The sequence below is a fragment of the Melozone crissalis genome, unplaced genomic scaffold (genome assembly GCF_028551555.1).
Source record: "Melozone crissalis strain CALT ecotype California unplaced genomic scaffold, PUWL_Pcris_2 ptg000027l_1, whole genome shotgun sequence".
Lineage (NCBI taxonomy): Eukaryota > Metazoa > Chordata > Aves > Passeriformes > Passerellidae > Melozone > Melozone crissalis.
The window spans coordinates 38,681,582-38,698,881 of NW_026535805.1; the positions used below are offsets into that span (position 1 = coordinate 38,681,582).

The 17,300-nt window shown below is 40.8% G+C and overlaps 1 protein-coding gene across 1 annotated transcript in view; it reads right to left on the reverse strand.

The window, feature by feature from the left end:
• MTHFD1L (methylenetetrahydrofolate dehydrogenase (NADP+ dependent) 1 like) overlaps nucleotides 1-17,300 on the reverse strand; it is a 139,947-nt gene that overhangs the window by 47,168 nt on the left and 75,479 nt on the right. Inside the window, exons 20-23 of the mRNA XM_054279702.1 lie at nucleotides 12,897-13,036; nucleotides 11,176-11,217; nucleotides 10,032-10,132; nucleotides 9,459-9,636 (exon numbers count right to left, since the gene is read on the reverse strand). Coding sequence (XP_054135677.1) covers nucleotides 9,459-9,636; nucleotides 10,032-10,132; nucleotides 11,176-11,217; nucleotides 12,897-13,036 — 461 coding nt within the window. The remainder of the gene's footprint in view (nucleotides 1-9,458; nucleotides 9,637-10,031; nucleotides 10,133-11,175; nucleotides 11,218-12,896; nucleotides 13,037-17,300) is intronic.

Sequence of the window (17,300 nt, forward strand, 5' to 3'; positions counted from 1 at the left end):
CCTCCAGGAATTCCTTCTCCCAGGAAGCAACTCCTTTTCCCCTGCCCCCATGATGTGATGTTGTATAGAATAACCTCCTGGTCTGCCCCCTTTGTACTGCTGCAAAAATTAACCCTGTCCAGGCCAGGAGCAGGATACCATCTCTCCCTTCTTGTTTTGTCTGAGAATTTTTTACAATGGCCTTAGGAATTTCCTGAACTGGTTGTTCATCCCCACTAGCAAACTCCAGGGCTGCACCCTTAGCTGTGCTGATGCAATCCCTTGCAGGCCATCACCAGAAGAGTCTTAAGGAAAGGAGGATTAAAATTCTAAATGGGGAGTGTTGATGCACCCATATCAACAACAACTTGATTTCACAGCACCTCTGCCACCTGGAGAGCTAGGGTGAGAAGGAAAGTTGTAAAATGTCCAGAGTGTCAAAAGCATGAAAGATTTATGTTCAGCAATAAAAGCTATTTCTCTTCTCAGTTCCCTTATGTAAAGTTGTGACTGTTGCACAACTAAGTACATTTAGGTGAAGATTAGGTGACAGATAGACAATAGACAGTATAGATTTGGACAGAACCTGACTTTTATAGATATGCAACTACCTATCAGTACTACTGCTGAAGGAATTATGGCAGCTTCAGAGAATTAATTCCAAATTCAATTTCAGCTTCCTGAGAAAATGATGTCATAAAATACTTATGCAAATTTACATTGAATATAAAAGGATGCTTCAGGGTGACACAATAGAAATATCTGCAGACAATTCATTAAGATTCTCTCAGAAACAACCAATCTTGCCACTCCTGCCAGAGAGAATGTTCACTTCTGAAATCTCACACATTTAGAGCTACCAAAGCCATATGCTGCTTTTCAGGCAAGCACAAACACACAGGCTTGCTGAGGCTGCCAAGCACCCACACCATAAATGAGATTATCTCCTAGGCTAAAGCACAACAAGTGCTAAAGCACAAACTGCTTTCACAAAAACAGCATCTATGTAGCTGTACATTTCATTACTTGATAGAGAATAATTAAACCATGAAATCAGCACTGATAAAGGTGAGAGCCTGTCATTCCCAGGAGTGTTTTGATTATCTAAACCGAATCATACCAGTGTTATCATCCAGCCATACTGCCACTTCCAGTCCATCTCACTTGCAACACATGATATTAGTGCCAAGTGGTGCTGCTTATTACAAAATCTTCTTTCTTCCCTTAGTATTGACAGCAATGTTTTCACTAAAACATAATTGAATAGTGCTTAATTTCTGCTAACCTTTTCTCACATTTCCTTCATCTATTCCTTCACTTCTAACAGCTGACTTGATAAGGACAAGGGGCTTGATAAGGATTGACAGGGCTTGATAAGGATTTCCATGGACAGCAGACCAGCTACAATAGATCTTCCTTTCACCCTTGTTTCCTCTGCTGCTCACACTCACCCAAGTGCCAGTGCAACCGAGGCAGCAGCTGCACATACCAGAGACAGTCAGCCAGGCCAAAACATAGCCCAGGGAAAAAACCCTATTGCAACCCCATATCAGTTCACATATCCACCTTAACATAAAGGCAAAGCCCGTGTGAAGCAGGAAAAATTGCTCAAACTGTTCAAATCTGAGCACTGAAAGGTACCAGCAGAAAAAGCAAGCTGGGGCAGGGACACACACCTTGGCTGGGATTCTTGAAATCAGTCTCCCTGCCAAAAGTCAGTATGAAGTGAAACAAAGCATGCATATTACCAGGCATCTGGTCTGAGACTATGCTCAAGATTTCCATTTTTGCATCCTAATTTGGACACCTGACTTTTTAAGCTCTTCACCTACTGGACAAAGGAATTCATCTTTTTAACTCCCCACAGCCAATCCCTGAGACTGCTGAAAACAACCACCATTCCCTTCCTCATTAATTTCTTCTGCTTTTAAACGTCCTCCTGACTTCCTCACCAACAGAACACATCTCTGTAAAGCCAGAGACAACAGCAGTGAGTCCCTAGTCACACTACATCCCCCTAGGTTGCAGGTAAGTCCCACTTCCTGCAAGACCAAGAGAAGCTCTGGTCTAGTTTAAATTGAGTACCATAAGTTAATACCCTTTAGTGCAGCACTGTCTGGCAGGATCCCTTCACATTTATACAACATAAATACTTAAAACTACTTTATTCTCCAACAGAACTGTGATTCTGTTGAAAAAACATACATTTAACCAAAAATATACAAAAGCACTATTTATTTGCAACTTACACATTTAATACTTCAAGTATCTCAAACATTCACTTTAGTCTCAATGCTTATTTTTAATTATGACATCACCAGTTTAATTGTAAGGTGAGAACCTCTGGGCTCACTCTTACTAAGCTGTTTGTGTTTTAGCAGAAATTCTTAATATAATTTGAAATGCAAGGCAGTGGCACTTTTTTTTTAAACTTACACATTCACTGAAAGCAATAAAGAAGAATCACTGGTTGGCTAAGTGAAACAGCATGCAGACATCACTCATTCCTCTTCTTGGGAAGGCTGCCAAATGAAAACATGATGGGAGTATGGCTGGAGGTGCTGTGTGGGGTGACAGAGTGCAGTGCTAAAACAATAGCTGACTCTGCACATTCGAACTCCTACTTCTAGCTTTTCCCTTGGATAAAATAAAAACACATTTATTAAAGTATCTGTATATTCTGGTTCCAGAAGATCTGTGGCTGACAAAAGGATTTCCAAGTCTTTAGCACTCCTCTTCCTTTGCTGGCACAGGACAAGAGTTGGTTTTTTTAATTAGTGGAAAAGCATTTTCAGTCAAGCTAAACAGTTTGTGAATCAACACCTAAGCCTGTGGCCTTACAGATTTATTTTCCATTTCCCCAACTTTGAAATCCTAGCTGTGCGTAAGAAAATTGTTCTAAGCAAAGAATAGGGAAATAATGAAAACAAACATGAAAGTACAGGGCTGTCAAGAGCCTACATCCACAAATAAAGACATGGAGTGGCAGAAAGATAGCTTCCAACCCTAGAACACCCAATTCAGTGAAACAAGTGTCCAGACTCCACAGAAATCTCTTTGATGGGAGTGGGAGGAGTGGGTGGTACAGACCTATGGAATTCCTCTTTAATGTGGCTTCATTGCTAGATGTCTTACTGGCAGTAGAGGGGAGGGGGGAAATAGTTTAAAGCCCAGCATACAGGGCAGCACAGCCTGCATTTCAGGATGAGAAATGATTGCCATCAATTATTAGGAAAAGTTTCAGTAAGGACCATTTCATTTATTCCCACCCGAGCAGTACCTAAGGACTTTCCATTAGGTGCACACATGACTGAACTCCGTGCTGTATAGAGAACAACACAGAAGCTATTTGCTTCCTGGACAAATGAGCAGAGGTCTGCTGGGCTGCTCTGACAGCAGATGCACAATGGATGGGTTTCATGGCTTAGCAACTCTGTGGTATTAGTAGAGGAAACAGAAAATACTCCTGTTTACAAACAATAAGAAACACTCTGCCTTGGGATATTCCCCTGGAGGTTGGTATCCTCAAACACAGGCCACATGAACCTTTCTGACTGTGCCTTCTTCTTTGAGCTGCTCCTCCTCTTGCAGTACATGCACCAAGGAGCCTTGTCCTCCACGGAGAGGCTTTTCCTCCTCCATCACTCACAGCTCATTCTTGCTTTGGGAGACCATGGATGGAAGAGAAAATAATGCACAGAGAACAGCTACTGGCAGTTTTCTCTGTTTCGATGCTACCCTTAGACCCCTCTGAGTGACCCATTGTCTGTGACAGCTGAAGCAAAGACTGCAGGGAATGAGATAAGTGACAGCCCACACCATACTGCCACAGCAAAACAGAGGCAGGGGCAAACAAAACTCCGGACTCAGATGCTCCAGATTTGCCAAACTATTATTATGCTCCCAGCAGGGGAAGAAAAACACCAGGGCTGAGGCTGCTCACTGCTTGAATGCCTCTCTGAGAAGTGCTGCTACTCAACCTTGCTCCCAGTGGATGGTCCCAAGCTGAGAAAGCTCTCCTTTGTCCTGCAGGCTGGCCAGGCAATGCACTGCACTCTGCCAAAATATTTGTGCAATCAACTTTCACTGTATAACCTCGAAATATTTTCATTTGTCATGATATTACCTAAAGGCATAACACTGTCAAGAAAAGTTGTCATCTGACAAATTTGGAAAGCTGGAACAACCCCTTCTCTTCCCTCCCATTTGTGACCTTTAGAGTCTCCAATTTAGTTTTGCAGTGCAGCATAAATCTGGTGATTTGAGGCTCTTCAATAATATTTGTCAGGTTACTATGTCATTCTTCTAAGAGGACGGTGCTAACTCACTGAGCAGCCAGATATGCTGATCCTGCCTCATGTCAAATTCCTGTCCTTCTCCTTTCTTCCATCTCCCCAGTGCCCACTCCACTCCAGCTGCTGGCAGGAAGGGGCAATGTATCCCTCAAAAACCTTCCTCAGACCTATGCTTCCCACCCCAGGCTGAGGAGGGCTGCTCTAAGGCGAGGGAGAGCTCACCCCAGCAGAAGAGAGGAGCCAGGAGAGTGAAGGCAGGTCACTCAGCAGGCGTGCATTAGTGAGGAACACAGCTTTCCCCTTCTCCTGATCAAGAGCAGGCGCTGGAGCCAGGGAAATTTGGGAACGGGATGTGTTTCCATCCTCTCCTTTCCTCCCCCTACTTATCTAAACTCACTTTTAATGGTTCAGTCAACTTTATTTTGAGTAATAGCTTTCTGCTGCAACTTAAAGACCCATACTTCAAGAAAACTGAGCCCAGAAGGGAAGTCAACAGTGATAAGAGGATTGATATTTTGATATTTTCCATATGTAGCAAGAATATATATTAAAATAAACCGCCACAGATTATTTCACAAAGAGTTCAGGAGGCCTTTTAAACAAACCCATCCTTCAAACACTGAAGAGAAACACTCTGCAAGAAACCAACTCAACAGTAACTTAATAGAGATTATTGTGCAGAGGGGGCAAAAAATCCATACTAAAACCACACAATACTGTAGTATTTGCTTCAATTACTGCCAATAATATTTTAACCAATGTTATAAACTCTGAAGTCTATGATATGAAAACTCCTTGTTGCTCCTGAACCAATCCCCCTGACCTGAGCAATTCCTAACACTGTAAGCATTCCAGGGTACTCTGTTTCTGTCCTTTTCTTACACTTTTACAGTGGAGATGGTTCAGGTTTTACTTGTCATAGGTCATGTCTTGTATTTCATCCATGAAATGACTGCCACACACAGGCACTCCCCAAACCATATTTAAGATATTCTGTTCTCATTTGAAACCCCCAAAAATATTTGTTCATCTTACACCAAATGTCAAACAAATCCTTGCTATAATCAAGACTAAAAAATTGTCAAACTACAAGTAGCAGCCACTAGGAAAAAAAATATTACCTGCTTAGAGAAACAAATACAGAGAACCCAAAAAGCCATCTAAAAGTGGGAGTATAGAAGGGTATGTCATGGAATGACACCCAAGGAAATTTAAAGAGACCAAATTAGATGCTTCAAGGAATAAAATGAGCACAGTCTTCTAATTAGACTGGCTCACTATGATACTGAACAGGAGCAGAGCCTGAATCCTGAACTCACACAACTGTGTCGTGTCCAATGTCTAAAATTGCTCATTTGGCACATGCTCGGGTTTCACTGGACAAAATGGTATAAATGTATAAAGATACTTCAGAAAAAAACATCTGATTCTCAACTTTTAACCAGCATTTGACAGATCTAGAAAATACCTTCTTCTTGTGTTCTTCTCACACTATACATATTTGTAAACATCCCATATTTGTAAACATCCTTCAGGAAGCTTTTGTTTTCAAAGACATATTTGGAAATTACATAAAGTACTACAGAGATGAATGCATTTGGAAAAAAAATGAAACAAAGAGAGCCCACTTGACATGGGCCATCCTCTAAGTACATGTCTGACTGCACACTAATAAGATAGTTTACTGCAAAGTTTGTTCAAACTAGAAAGAAAGGATATAAATCAGTTTTACATATAAGGGTTTGAAGCTTTTTTTAAAATACCCTGAGTGTTGCTTTCTAACAAAAGATCAGAATATTGAATGAACCTGTTACAGCTACAGTGGTCTGTGCTGTTGGAAATTTTTCTAATTATAGCTAGTTCTGGAGCAAATTCTGACTAAGTTTTCCAACAGAAAAACAAGGTGCATAGACATGACAGGATTAAATGGAGATGTGGAGTAAAGGGAACAGTAGAGCAATCTCATGAAGACAGACAGGTATATGAATGAAGTGGTAATGGTTTTAAGCAGGCTATTTCCCCTCTTTGACCTTCCAAAAGGGAAAGAAAACAGCCACAACCACAGTAAATCCTGTGGAAACTGAGGCAACCAGGACTTAATATTATTCAAGTAACTGGACAAGTCTGCGAATCAGATAAGGGATGGAACTATGTCCTTTCACTTACACCCCCTTTAGGCACAATGAGGGGGGAAACAATCTGTCTGAATCCCATTTTACTGCTTCCTATCTTCCTTAAATTTCTTAATTTTACCCCTTTGAACAGCAGAAACCACACCTCAAAATTGCTACAACAACCCAAAAAACACAACAAACCTCAGGGCAGGCTTATTTGGGAGAGGTGGCTTTCCTTCACTTCTCTGTGAGCCTAGTAACCAATTGACCTACATACTGTAAAAGTGGCAGCATTGCTGTTTCACTCTCCTACTTCCAGCTGCTTCAATCCCCATCCTTTGCCCACTAAGGATGAAACAGAAGCCTGAACTTTACACTTCACTGTTTTTGTTGGCCTGAATGTACTTTTTTACAGTATTTAAAAATCTTTATATGTTTTTATAAAATCCCTTCAATGTATTTTTGAGGCTTAGAGTACTTGTGTGAAGTTACAGGATACTAAGTTGATGTAAAGATGTGATTCATTCCCTTTGTGCTCATGCTGCTTATGCAACACAGCACGAAACGATGTGTCTGGGAAAGACATTAAAGTGGAAATCAATCTGATTTTCTTTATAGGCAGAGTCCACCCCTACCAATCCTTTTTACTCACTTGTACCACCAGATTGTAAGCTACACAGTGGATAGTAACACCAGGGCTTTGGTATGAGCCTTGTCAAATGTTAATGCACGATCCCTCTAACACAAGTGTCCAGTGAGGAAAATGTAACAGGTATTTCTCAAAGAATTTTTTTCCCCCATTTTATTACACAAGCCCCATAAGATGACAGCCTCAGTTTTCAGAGCATCTCAGTAGAGACAAACTTAGAAAGGCTTATACATTGTCCATTTTTCAGCTGTAAAACTGCTGCATGGGCAAAATGCCTTGAATATATGCTGCAGCACAAATATTCCATCTTTTATTATTATGCATAAAATATTCCATCCAACTTATTTCCATCTATTCTGTCAGGGCAGGGGTTAATACTGATATGGGTTGGCTGGATTACTGACACTTTGTGAAACAGCAGGGAAGGTGGAAAGAAAAAACAAAATGGGTGCAACAGATACAGGGTGCATATCAAGGAGAAGAGAGAACTTAAGATGACCATAGGGCATATCTACCTCAGGCTGAACTTTTTTCTGGAGAGAAGAATCAAAACAGGAACTTCCAGCCATTTAAAAGAATGAAGCTAAGGTTCTGTTGTAAAAAAATAGCATTTGAACATTTTCTAAAGAAACTTAAGTAGCATGGGCACAGGATCTGAAACTTGACAAGGGCTTCCTTGGAGCCAGAGAAGTCTGTTTGGCTGCTCAGATTTAAACCCACCCACATTTGGATAGCCAGGAAGGCCCCGAGAAATCATTTGTATAACCTCCTTGGCAATATGTGCATCCAAATGTTCTGCCAGCACAGTGGTACCCCAGCACCTCCAGTGCTGCCAGGGGTCCAAGCTCCCCTGACAGCTCACATCCAGCTCACAATGCTGGGATGTTACCTTGCAGACAACTGCAATAACAGTCTCCAAGGCATGGAAAAAGAGTCTCTAACTCTGGCAGACAGAGCATTGAAACTTGGACCACACTGTCCTCTGTTAGGTTATCTAAGGGCTAAGCAAATTAGCCCCAAAGCCCCAGCAAGGATGAGAGGAACAATGATAGGTGGAGGAACCCTCTGTAATGTAATCACTGGAAAAACCTAAACAATGAAAATTAGAGCACCCTGAGCCTGCTTCCTATGACAATCCAAGGGGAGGATGAGACCATTGTCCTTGGTGTGAAATGCACCAAGATGGGTCAATAGGGAACCTCTCTGATCAAAAATCTTTGCAAATGAAAGGAAGTGATTGTGCACAGCAGCATAAGACTCTATGGGATGTATGAAAAAGCAGATTTTGGGACTGTGTGAACCTTATTATGGGATTTGCAAAGAGGATAGTGGGAATGTCTAAAGATTGTTTAGTGGAAGGAGCAAAGATGGGAAAAGGGAGCAATCAAGGTGGATTGAAAAGGTGTAAGTGTGGAAAGAACATGAGAGAATAGAGGAAGAAGGGGTCAGTTGAGTGTAAAGGTGTCTGGCCAGTAGTCTGACTAACTGAGCTAGGTGCTTGAGGACCTCTCTATTAATATTAAATCTGGTTTCTGGCTGCCTTTTGTGTGGGTGTGCTCTCTGCTCTGCACTATGAGGACAGAGAGTGCGAGGAAAGGGCTGTGCCCAGCAGCTGCAGTCCTCAGGGGCTTGTGGACTCTGGTGCCATCAGCTGGAGCAGGACAGAAGCCCTGGGGGCTGCTCCTGCATAGACTGAGGGTCTGGGGCCAGCAGCAGCTGCACTGACCCGTGTATTGTGCGCACCATATTGCACTGGCAGACTCCAACCTGATCCTTGGAGAGAAGGAACAGGACTGGGTCACCTGGGCTCTTTGTGTGCACCTGAGAGCTGGCTGTGCAGTAAGGGCAGGTAAGGGCAGTGCCTCCTCTCTGTGCTGACCTGGCTGGGCTGGGCAGATGTGTGGGACGAGCATGGATGTGCTCCCTGTCACATCCTTCTCAGACAGACAGCGAATGCTTCAGGAAGCCACAACCTGGTGCAATACCTGTGACTGTGGGACAGCAACTACATCTCCTGTTATCCGACCAACAGGACAAATACTGTCACTGTGACATCTTTGGAGAAGTCTCCCAAATTAATCACTGAGTGTTCCATCTGCATACATACCTTTATGTTAAGCATACCTTTATGTTAAACCTTTATGTTAAACATACATACCTTTATGTTAAAATATGATACATGAAAGTTTCAGATCAGTGTCATTCAATGCACTAAGTAACAATCATAACCAGTGAGTATCCTGCTCCTTGATTAGACAAGCCACAGATTGCTTGTCCTCTCCAGTTTTAAACCAAGTCAAGTTCCTTTCCAACTATTTTGGATAATTTTGTTTCAATGTTCTCAATGTCCTTCTTGTTTAAATTCAACTCTGATGCAGAATGCATTCGTTAAAAAAAAAAAAGAAAGAAAAGAAATCTTACCTCCAAGCTGTAGAGATATTTGAAACTGTTTTTTTGATTGGCTGCCTTTTCCACAGCTTGAGCTAATTTTACTGCTCCTTTACCACCAGCTGACCAGTGATGGCAGGGTACAGCATCAAATGCTCCAGACTCCTTTGCAATCTTACACACCAGATCAATCTCAGCTGGAGAGTCAGTTCTGCCAACCAAACAGTCCTGTCTCATTAGTTTGTTTAATTAGTTCTCTGTTACAACCTTACAAACTTAGCCTTATTTTACCATCAGCAGTGGTAAAGTAGAAATATATATAGAAATTGTGCCATATACATAACGCATTTATGTACAGCATATGTATTTACATGTTTCAAGAACATTTTGTAATTGTTACAGCTAATTAACATGGAAGATTATCAGCTCTGTACTTCTTTTTGTTGGTTTTAGAACATTAGGAACAAGCTAAAAACGTAAATATCTTTATATTCATGATGAAAAAATGAAATTCTTTAATAGCTTCTTTGTTCATGCCAAATTTAATAATTTAAAAACCAAGAAAAGTGAGGAATTTGAACAAGAGTAATGAAAGAACAGACTTACTTGAAGACATTTAGAGCAACCACAACAGGAACTCCAAAGAGCTGAGTAATTTGAATCTGTTTCTGTAGATTACAGCAGCCATCAGCTACCAGCTGGAGGTTCTGTGCAATTAAATGAAAATTAATGGAAATGGTAAGATACATAAAGGCTTCTCCAGCCAAAGAATTTTCCATAAACTCAAGTGAACATAAACAGTGCTGATCATGACAGTTGCAGGCAAGTGGAATTCTTCCAGACAAAAGTATTCTGGCACTTATTAATTCTCATTCCAATTGATAAGCATCAGACATATTTAAGTAACTAAGCAGCGTCCAAAATTTGTACATGAACCCATTGCTCTCTTCTGAGACACAGGAAGATGGTGCAGCTGATGAGTGGCTGCTTGTCATTATTGTGAATGATTTTGCTGTTTGCAAAGTTTACAAACAGGCTGCAGTGGTGGGGTTGGGTTTGACACACATATGTGTCAGGTTTAGAGTTCATGTATGCACACACATAGACTACCCCAAGCACATTGCTGGATTTCCTTATTTACTCTTTTACCTCACACTTTATAGGCCTTGTCTCAGTTGTAACAAAACACATATCCTTAGCTTCACACAAGCAGAAGACCAGAACTTGTCTGGAGTGAAGTGACAAAGGAAACAAACTAGCAGAATTCACTCTTTGTTTGAAGAGTGACATCCCACCCCAAATGTGAAGCATAAACATATAAAGCTTGTTTTATAATGAACAGGTTATGGTATCATTAATTTCAGGGAGTGTCCTTGACCCCTACACCATGCTGCTCTTGTGCTTCTATAAATGCCTGCACATTGATCAATCTGAAAACCTAGTGGCCCTGGAAAAACTATTGACAAAAGATTATTTTTCAGTTAGTTATTACAATCCATCACACAGTCACACACACCATGCACCTAAGAGGGGTAACACAAAGGGGCTGAGGGAGGATGAGGTGGTTTCAGTTGTTGGCAATGCCCATTAGAGATGTTCACTGAATGTCAGCTTTAGAGCACGCTATTGTCAAACCTGAGGCTGCACACTGTCCAGCCAGAGCAAGGAGAAGTTCTGATTCTCTGTACACCATATTATTTTGTTCCTTTAAACAAAACCCTCTTTAAAGTTTTATAACAGTTCCTCTTACCTCTTCTGTGTATTCTTTCTTCAAGGGGGCACCAGCAGTTACCTGGGATCAGGTAATAATAAACAAGCAAAGTCATCACAGATTGATACTTGTAATAACCCTAAAGGGTCTGAAGTGCAATTTTGCTGCCTTTCTGTACTGCCAGTTAACCCAAACCAGGGCTCACAGCATCACAGCCTGACTGCAGCTTGTGTTTTACTCCCAGTTGCACACAAACAATAGCAACACCTCCTATTGTACTTGGGTAGCAGGACACAGGTAGTGCCTCAGCAATTAGCTGCAAAAGACTACAAGGGGAGGCAGCTGGATCTCATTCTGCATGTTGTTACAGCACACCAGCAGTGCAAAGACAATAGGCAGCAATTTCCAGCAGCTGAAGAAATAACAGCAACACAGAAGAACATAATCTTTGATGTTCTTTAATTACTGCCCATGGCAAGGAACCGCATGCAAGTAATTGGTTGGAAAGCACAAAGGTAGACATGCAAAGTGCATCACAGGGGTACTGGGACACTGTGCTGAGTCTCCAAAGAGCACATAACGTCAGTCCCAGGCACCAGACTTACTTTTGTCTCTAGCATTAGTCCTTTTTATAGTTAACCTCCCAGTAAAAGTATCTGGTACTCTACATGCCTCAGTGATGAATGCATCACATTTGTAAACAAATGAAACCTTTAAACTTCTAAGGACACAAGGGAGACAGAAATAGAGACAGTTATTAAGACATATTTAAGTCCTATTTTTGCTAGATTGAGTGATAACACATGTGAAAATATACTTGCTTTGATAGAGATGGAGAAATATAATTCAAATAAAGAAAACATGCATCAGAAGTGTACTAAAATGATAGAAAATTACATCATTACATCAACTTGAAAGACTGAAAAGGGTAGCTCAGCTTTAACTTTTAGAGAAGACCAGCTGTAAGGGAAACCATGCCTTCTAAAATTTTGTGGCTGTGGAAACAGCTCTGGTATTTTCCCCCAGTGTGACTGTTTCCCTGGCAGCATCACTCTCCAGCGTGCTGCTGGGCAGATGAAAGTGCTCCTAGGAGTTAAGTGTCTCTCTGCTTGGCTAGCACAGTCTGATCTGACTGCACATTCGGGGAGCATTTCTGCAAACAGTAATCTTTAAAATCTCTTTGTGGCTTAGACAGCAAAAAATTATAGGCTGGTGACTCTTGGTACACCCAGAAAACACTTGCAAAATTTCATCAGTTACCTCAGCATCCCCAAGGGAATTAATCTGAGCAACATAAAAGGACATAAGGAGTACCCATTACTGGAGTGAAAGAAATGTCAAAACCTTGACTAACAATGTTCTCTGCTTCCACTCACATACTGCAACTCGAACTTGTCTCATTCCTCCTTGGCTGTCAAATTTCCCAGCCTGTGACGACTTCAGTGCACTTACAAATGCTGTTTCAAAAGGCAGGGAAAAGAATATCTATCTCTTACTGCTTTTTTTTAATGCAATAACTTTGCCTTCCTCTGCAAGATATAGTACTTCTTCAGAGCTCTTTTGTCCCTCATCTTTCATTTGTGGCTTAATTTTAGAGACAGCATTAACTTTAGTGATAACATGTATACAATGAAGAATATCAGAAGGGTTATCTAAATACTGCCCATATACTACCCCAAATATTTCTTACATCAAGGTATTTTACTTATTTCAAATATTAGCAACAATTTGATTTTTCCAAGAAAGGTGCAAAAACTTACATTTGGCCCACCTCCATGCATCTTCAAAGCCCTCACTGTAGCAACAAGTACAACCACACTGGGAACCAAGCCAGACGCTCTGCATTTGATGTTGAAGAATTTCTCCATCCCAATGTCAGCACCAAAGCCAGCTTCAGTTACTGTTAAACATTAAAAAAACAAAACAAAACCACACATTAAACATGCTTTTGGTTAAACACTGGGGGATATTTCTACTTCAGCATACAGTGCACTTAAATACACACCAGTACTCAGTTTTGAATGAACTTTTAAATAGAGGTCTATTTACATTACTGAGTCTGATTAAAAACCAATTCTCAACTCAGAAATAAATTCTCTTATTCTTATATGTACAATATGCCATCAAAGGTAGTTCCATGGAGGGGAAAACCAAGCAATCTAAATTAGTTTGAATCAAAGTACTTAAAAAATACATAGTCCTCTAAAATCATTGCTTTGGTGCAATTATGTGTAAAATGATAGCAAATTCTCAGATATAAGACTTTCCTATATTATTCCTCCTCCTCTGATTTCACTAAAGGTGTGCTTTCATCACCATTAATGGACCTGAATTCTCCTAGGTTTGCAGAACTTCTTTTGTGGAGAGGATGTTTAGTTATAAACACAAACCAGCAGTTACAGCCACATGCCAGTGTTGAATATGTTGTTAATAATGAGATTTTGCACCAAAGAAGTCAGACATGAATGTAACGTGACTCAAGAGAAAAATCTGTGCAGAATTAGGATACACCTGTAAAAGTATGTTTAGTGGACCTACAAATAAAGAGAAGATAATCTGTATTAAAGGATACCAGTCTCTTCAGAGTGAATTTCTTCTGAATTGTCAAATAGAAATTATTTTGATTGCTTCTTTTAAAATCCAAGTAATTTCTTTATATTAGACAAAGACAAGCACAGAGCAAATTAAAAAAAAATTAGGGATTAGATTTCCTGTTGGCTGAAAATTTACTGATGCAATGATTTCCCACCAGAACACAATTAAGAGCTGGGCTCAGTGCACACTTCTTAAAGATGTGAAGGGACTTTCAGGCAGACAAGTCAGGGCAGGAAAACAGCTTGCTCCAGAGGCTTCTGGACCTGACTCCATGCAGGGCTGGTAATATGTTCTCATAGCCCAAATCAACTTGCAAAAACTCGTAAATTCCCTTCTCTTTCCCTCTTGACAGCAGTTTTGTCTCTCATACTGAGGAGGGGAAGGGACCACAAATGGTGACTGAACATTTCAAAACTGGCAACCTTCAGCAGGGTCAAGGAGGAGGACATACAGATCTGCACTGTTGCTGTGGCAGAAAGCATCTCACTGTTGGCAGCTGATGCACTTTAGGAAGTCCCAGCATTTGTCCTAACCCCCCTGGTCCCGTTCCACCTCTTCTTCAGTTTGCACAGGCTGAAACAATTGCCTGGATCTGCTCTAGGGAGGAAATGGCTGCTGGGGCTGGGAGAGGAAGCAAGTAGTAGCAAACAAGGGGGAGGGCCTGCTGGGGGGAGCAGGGACCTCTTGAAATAGTAACATGGCAAGTGTCATGATTAACGTTCTCCTCAATCACTGTAATAACTATATCATCTTCTTCTAAATAGCCCTGAGAAAAACAGACACACCAAACATGGGGGAAAAAAAAAAAAAAAGATGTTTACACAAATGCAGTAATTCATAGGAGCAAAGCTAATGCCAGGATAAGTCCCATTAAAAGCAGAGCCAGGGATCACATTTCTGCTTTCCAGTAACCCTCATTCTTCTTCTCCAGTCTCTTATGTGGCATAGGGTGATTAATGGGAACCCTGAATTAGGAATATATAACCATGATCAATCTTTAATATAAACAACAGATAAACTACCAAGTGCTTGAGAGGGTGGGAAAATAATTTGTCTCTTACAGAGATTGCCAGCACATATACATAGCAGTCTCCTAACATTTCCAAACAAAGTTTCCAGGGAGTTAATCCATTTCATGCCAAGCCTTTTCAAGGGTCAGCTTCCCTCTGAGAAAGGGGGGACTGCAAGTCTGCCTTTCAGTGGGAGAAAAGCAGAGATGTCAGCCTTCCACAGCAACTGCTTGCATAGCAAGCCACCCTTCGGGCAGTCCAGGCAGCCAGGGCCGTACACTTTCCATATTCTTTGCAATCTTCCCTTTGATACAGAGGATAAAATTCACTTTTGCCTAAAGAACCCAAATACTGTGTCAGAGTTCACCAGAATGAGTGCTACAACATGGAGACCGGGATTTTTTCATTGGAAGTGGAGGAAGGGAGACAGACGTCAGAGCTTTCTCCAGAGTGCGGAAGGAAACAGGATGTAGTAGAAAAGCTGCCTGGATGAAAGTTGCAACTCCATTTTATTTCCTCCAAGGAATATTAAGAAGACAGAATAACATGCCAAGCTATTATATTTTAAAATCTTTGTGCTGAAACACTTAATAGAATTACTTTCGGATTGTTTCCTGCTTTCAAATGAAAGCGTCAATGAAAAACACAGACTACAAATGGGAAGTTTCAAACTACTCTACACTTAATGATCATGAGATAAACCAGCTAATCACTTTAAATGTAACAACAGAAATTGAAAGTAGTATGTGGTGAGCTAATCACTTTACATGTAACAACAGAAAATTAAAGTACTACGCAGGTCCATTTATTTTGACAATAATTTCTCATTCATAGTTTGTCATAGAAGAGAATTACAGGTGAAACGTAAATTTTGGGCAACAAACATCTACTTCAGTAGCTGTGGCCTGCTGTACTTCAGCTGCAGAAAAGTTTATGACACTAGCACTGTTACTGCCTATACATTTTTGCCCAGTTTCAGTTTCCCCCTTCCCAGATGCCTGTTTATCCCATGCCCTGCCAAGCGACCATTTCCCAGCTCCATGAATTACAGCTACCCAGGCTGCTGACCTGAAACCAGGTAGGGGGCTTGCAATAGGTACCAGCATGGTGTTAATTGCTTGCTTTGATTTCCAGGCCACAAACACAGTTCCAATGCAGTTTTAATGAAAGTAAAGAGGTAAATGATTTGCCTTCAGCAAGCTCACAGAAAACACACAGGAATTTGCACTTCCAGGCTGAGAACACAACTCCGTGGCAAACATATACTAGATCAGTGTTATTACAGTCCCAGGCCTTGTTTTGCCTTCTGAATCCCCTCTTTGCACTGACCAGACTCAATGATGAGCTGGACAAATGCTAAAAGATCATCTTCTGGGTGCAACTTTCAGTTAGTACAGTTCTCTGGAATCTCACTGCGTCATCATATAAAGTGCAAAACCTAAAGTGCAAACCTGTTTGATTTTGTGCTTGAGTTTTAGAGCCTAAGCATCATAAAGAACATTGGAATGAGAATTAAAAATTAAAATATCATGTATCAGCAGTGCTGTTAGGAACACAGAAACTGTGTTTGTGGCCTGGAAATCAAAGCAAATCAAAGTATCTGCACCACCATTGCATTACTGTTAAGAGTAGGCTATAGGTCAAACCTAGCAATTAATTTACATATATATCAGAATAAACTGCATCAAAATGGTCAAATAAGGTAAAATAATTTTTTCTCATAAAATATCCACGAGTGTGACCAAAAGCAGCTCATTCTTACACATCTGGGTAACTGCAGATCTTAGGTCAAAAAGCCAGCAGGCAAAACACAACACACAATTGCTACAGGTCTTTCGAGAGATCATTTATGTGACATCTACTTCACCCACTCTTGCTACCAAAATCATCAGTAAACCATAGTTTTCTTTCAGAGCAATAACCCAAAAGAGCAAAATTAGTTAAGTGGAAAATGGGGAAGGAGAAGCCCATAGGGGTGAAATTGGGCAATAGAGAGAAGTCTGTTGGGTGGTGCAAAGTCGGAACAAACTCTCCTCACTGGAGTCTTTAATTCCATTTCAGGGTTCAGGCAAATGAACAAATCACTCTCACGGTTTTGTTTCTTGTTTATAATTATCACAACCTCCTTTATGTAATTACTGCCTTATCAAGGACATCTGGGAATCACCTACATGTGACATTAGCTTAAATAGACAGTGTCATGTGTTAAGCAGCTAATCAGACTTCACCATCATTCTTAATACAAAATCTAATTTTTCTCCATCTAAAAATACATCTATCTTCATAAAGCTGCATAAAGTGGTTCCACATTACTCTTACATTGATATAGTGCTTAAAAGCCTTACAGAAAGTGATGTTTGGAATATTTTTCAAAAAGCTATTTCACCCACAATTGAACTTGATGCTTATTGAGGGTAATTTCTAGTGAAAGTATCTTTTCCCTAGTCAGCCCTTTGTATCAACAAATCATGTCAAAATAAAGCATTTGTACCATAAAGGGCCAAGTCAGATGCACACACATGAGGCAAAGTTGAGGACGAGTTGTGAGCCTGGATTCCT